The sequence below is a fragment of the Glycine soja genome, chromosome 11 (genome assembly GCF_004193775.1).
Source record: "Glycine soja cultivar W05 chromosome 11, ASM419377v2, whole genome shotgun sequence".
NCBI classification, from domain to species: domain Eukaryota; kingdom Viridiplantae; phylum Streptophyta; class Magnoliopsida; order Fabales; family Fabaceae; genus Glycine; species Glycine soja.
This window is the reverse complement of record NC_041012.1, coordinates 15,756,973-15,762,020: the sequence shown is the minus strand read 5'-3', so window position 1 is coordinate 15,762,020 and position 5,048 is coordinate 15,756,973. Positions and strand designations below refer to the sequence as shown.

The window sequence follows — 5,048 nt, the reverse complement described above, 5'->3', positions numbered from 1 at the left end:
TTAGAGAAATGTCACAAATGCACTCTTTAATACTCTCTTTTATTTATTAAAATCTATTATACATTATAAATTTTTATGGGTTTGATTTTTTCTCGATTTTATAATTTTCAATAACTTTTAACCAATAATAATGTTAGATAACATATTCCTTACACTTCTCTATTTTTTAATATCAAAAGTACCTTTTGTTTAAAAATAATAAAACCTATTTTTGTATCCACCTTTACTATTTTTCTGTTAACCATATTATCAGTGTAAAATATCCACTAACTTTATCAATTATTTGATCCAATTTTCTTATAATTATATTATTTAATATATTATATAATATTAAAATTATATTTTATTGTTACCTATTCCATTTTAGTTTAACCATACTTAAACTATTCAACAACCGTGAGTCAGTCCTTTTATTGATTCAATAGTTCACTTTTAGAAACATTGAACAAAGGTGCATTGGAAATTAGAGTAAAAATGAACACTATTCTCTCTCTCTATATATATAATTTTAAAAATTATTGCTTTTGTTTTACATCATCAGTTCACGGTTTCGTGCTCGCAACCAAGTGTTTCATTGTATTTCCACTTGTTTATGCTTTACATCTGGATTAAAACCCAAAAGGACCCCACCCCCCAATAAAACTATTCAATGATGGTGGCTTTATGCATGTTCACGTAAGAACTTAACCACTTAACCCTATTGTACTCTCCCTACATCGTAACTATATATGTCTAACAGCTTATCACCTTTGTAACTATATTTCAATCTGAACATAGCTTTCAAATCAAGGGATCCCCTAGAACGTAGATCACCAGAAACCAGAACATTTCCCCATAACAAAAAAGAATCATGTAAATGAAAAATGATAAAGTTGTTTTTCTGTTACATTACATGATAGTTTTGTCCCAATTTTTATTTTTTTTAAAGTTTCATGGGCCACCATGACAGGTGCTCCACTATTCTCAAATAGACCGAGTATGGTCAAAAGAGTAATAGACAAATTGTAACGGTGACTGCGGCCAGCAAGGATAACGTGGGAACTGGTCACGCAATTCCCGCCTATCTGCCTGCAATTTCCTCATCTTATCAAAACCTTCTTAAAAAAAATACACATGAAACAAATTTAGATAAAATAATAAATTACACCAAAATTTAAATAATAGCATTGAACAAATTTACGGAAAAATTAATCATGCAATGGAACCCGTACCCACCCTCACTTTAAAGGGAAATACTCTTTGATCGGATGCGAATTTGGATTTAAGGATTATCCAATTTTTTTTAAGGGTGAATTTAAGGATTATCCAATTTTTTTTAAGGGTTGGGTGGAGATGAGAATGTCACTACTTGTTATCTGTATTCTCGTTCAACATGAAATTATTTAAATTTTATTTATTACTTGCTAGTTTTATTTTAGAATTATTATATAATTTAAAATTTTTTTTCTTAAATTTTTTTATAGACAAATGTACTATGGATGAATTTATTGATATATAAGTAGATAAAAATAAATATATAATCATCAATTTTTTTAAAATCAAATTTTTAATAAATTTTTTAAAAAAAACTTATTTTAAAAATCAAAGAATGTGGTGAGGACGAGGATAAAAAAATTTCAACCCATCATATGAGAAACATTTAAGGAGTGGAAGTCGAAAATTGGAGAGACAACATCCAATCCATCTACCTCCCGCCTGGATGCTTGGCATTCCAATAAATTATTAATGATGATTAATAATATACTTTTTTCCCCTATGGTTTGACTTTGAGATGAAAAGGAATAATATATCCATAAAAAATTCAACATCTTCGTTGTCTGCCTATAGTATTTTATTTACAAGACCTCTCTCTATAGTTTTAATCTCTGAATTGTTCTTCCTTTGGGCATTCAAAACAGATCCTACATTTGGGCAAAAAGGAAGCTCAACCACATCCAAAGCCTGTTACCTCCACACACATACCGCAAAGAGAGAAACGCATTATTATATTCCTTTAGAAGAGATGAGCAAAAAGCAGATGGTGAAATTGGACGAGGAGCAAATCGCAGAATTGCGAGAAATCTTTCGGTCGTTCGATCGGAACAACGACGGGAGCCTGACGCAGTTGGAGCTGAGTTCGCTTCTGCGGTCGCTTGGTCTGAAGCCGAGTGCGGAGCAACTGGAGGGCTTTATTCAGAGGGCGGACACCAACAACAACGGGATGGTGGAGTTCTCGGAGTTCGTCGCGCTGGTGGCGCCGGATCTTCTGCCGGCCAAGTCGCACTACACTGAAGACCAGTTGAGGCATCTGTTCCGAATGTTCGACCGGGACGGGAACGGCCTCATCACTGCGGCGGAGTTGGCTCACTCCATGGCCAGGCTTGGCCACGCCCTCACCGTCGAGGAGCTGACCGGGATGATCAAAGAGGCTGATACCGACGGCGATGGCATGATCAACTTTCAGGAGTTCGCTCATGCTATTACTTCCGCTGCTTGGCCTTAACCGCTCTCTTTTCTAGGTAAAGTAAATTTAAATCTCTCTATAGAAAGAGATATTATACAATTTGGCCGAAATTATTAGATCTTTCTTTCTTTCTTTCTTTTCATGGAGAACCGTGATCACATAAATATTTTTCTTTCCACAGATTTATTTTATATTTAACTACTAATCACGATTTAAAATTTAAATTACTTGATTAAAAATATAAATTATTATTATGTGTACAAACAACGTGTTTGTTTCAGAGTTGAAAATAGAATCACACGAATTCCAATAAACAAAACACAAAACACAAGTAACAAATTTAAAACTTTGACGTTGTGTCTTGGAATGTGATGAGTTTGTTGGAAACACCTATACAGAAACATGCACATTGATATATTTCTTTCTATCTTCTTCTTATTCTTGGGTATTTGTTGATGTAAAAGCATATTTTTCCTATAAAATATTTTGTGCGTATCAAATCAATGTTTGGTTTCTTAAAAAAAAACCTTTGGTGGCTATTTTATGCTTCTTTCAGGATTTGTGAGAGTTTATATGGGAGATTTAAATCTAACTTATGACACAGTTATTATCTACATTTTCAAACGCAATGAATGCGAAATTGAGTAAAACACTATCGATTAGTAAGTTTCTTTCGTCATTGACAATGACAAAAAGAAAATTTTGGTTTTTGATTTTAAAATTAATTTAGTTCTTGATGTTAGTGTGTGCGTCTCCTGGTGCTTGATTAATAGATGAAAAAACTATTTGGCTCTTCTTAATCTTTTTTATTTTAGAGTTTCTCATATTTAGAGGAAATGAAACTTTTGTGCAAACTCCTTAGCTAATCGTGCTATACAGATTAGATCTTTTTGTTGGTCAGGCATTGTTCCCAATTTCTGTTTGGAGGACTTTCACAAAAATGGTCTAGGATTATCTTCTTACTGGTTTCTTTTGATGTATTCATGGGCTTGGTATGGTCTCCCCATGTCTCTTCTTTTTAGTCTTTTGTTAATATAATCTTGGTCCTGCAGCAGTCTACAGCCCTTTTCTAAAAAAAATAAATTAATATTTGGGATGAGGCTAAATTGATTAAAATATGTTAGATGTTGGGAATTAAATTGACTTTAGAATGTGTTTTGTAATATATTTCCCTGTCGTGACCGTTTGGTAACTTAGTGATTAATTGTGTCATGTAATCATATAATTTCATAGATGATAATTGATTGAAATTTTATACTAGTTCTGCTATATATATTTTGGTGTATAATAATGATAATAACGAGCAAATCTAAGTTCTTATACATCTATCCCAAATTCCCCCACCTGACCCTGGTAAGTTTAATAGTATTACTAGTTTTTAGTTGTATTAATTAGTGCTTTTATTTCTGTCGCGGTCACTTCAGTTATGTGTATTATACAATATAGGAAACAATTTGTTAACAGGGAGAATAATACATACATATAAGATGGATTCACATATTACTTTAACAGTATTAATTAAAGCCATCGTAAATTCCCTTTAACTTCTTAAGACAGTGCATGCTATATATAACTTTTGTTGTTAAAACTGCGTTCATATATCAATCGATTATTTATACGTACCACATTTTCTTATTAATAACTGGTGAATTTATCATTACTCTAGTTAGCAATAAAGCTCTTATTTCACTTCGTGTTATGCAACTAGTATTGTAACTTAGAACGAGATCTATTAAAATCCTACTAATGCTAAATATATGCATCCACTAACTTGCTTTTCTTGCAGATTAGACAGCCAAACTTGGATTCATTCAGGGCACTGCCATGTACAAATAGGGTCCGAGCCTATCCTTCTGAGTCATTTTTCTGTACCAAGAGATGGTAAATTAGCTTGAGATTGAGCTAGTGCGTAGGCATTTAGGTTTAAGTTCGAAGATTTTCCATGCTATTCAATATCCTTTTCCTATCAGAAGAGGGGAGCCATGACGTTAATTTTCGGACCTTGTGGTGACATTAAAAGTTTATAGTTTTTTTTTTAAAGAAAAAATACTACAATTAAGCATTTCATATTTTCATGATATTATAACACACTACTAGAAAATAGGTTTTTAACATTATTTTTATTTATTTTTACTTTTAACATCGATTTTTAACCGATGTTGATACTATCGATGTTAACGGTCTGTTTTTTGAAAATCGATGTTAACATACAATATACAATATCGATTTTTTAGAAAAATCAATGTCGTATAATAAACAATAAACAAAAAAGGTAAAATATGCAAAAAAATATTGCAGTGCATCAGTTAACATACTTTTAAGAAAAATCAATATTGTCGTACACCTGACAACATCGATTTTTTGGTGCACTCACCACATCAGTTTTTTTTTTCAGATCACCGATGTTATTTTTTGTATTTTTTTATATCCTGTTTGTTTTTTTTAATACTACCCAAAACTGCAAATTTAGAAACAGACCAACCCAAACAATTTGCCCGTTCAAATTTTTATATTACTATTCAATAATTATTAGCAATTATAAGAAATAGTTAAAGATAACAATAATGTCAATACATAAAATCACCTTCCATAACCAAATATAATT

The 5,048-nt window shown here is 31.7% G+C and overlaps 1 protein-coding gene across 1 annotated transcript; it reads left to right on the top strand.

The window, feature by feature from the left end:
• Window positions 1–1,826: 1,826 nt before the first annotated feature.
• LOC114375317 (probable calcium-binding protein CML11) lies at window positions 1,827–4,512 on the top strand. The gene is made up of 2 exons (XM_028333092.1): window positions 1,827–2,498; window positions 4,230–4,512. Exon 1 carries the CDS (start codon window positions 2,003–2,005, stop codon window positions 2,480–2,482), a length of 480 nt encoding a protein of 159 aa, XP_028188893.1. The 5' UTR covers window positions 1,827–2,002; the 3' UTR covers window positions 2,483–2,498; window positions 4,230–4,512.
• The last annotated feature ends 536 nt before the right edge of the window (window positions 4,513–5,048 follow it).

Excerpts from the sequence above, each read along its gene's own strand:
- LOC114375317 (XM_028333092.1), top strand. The coding sequence starts at position 2,003 with ATGAGCAAAAAGCAGATGGTGAAATTGGACGAGGAGCAAATCGCAGAA.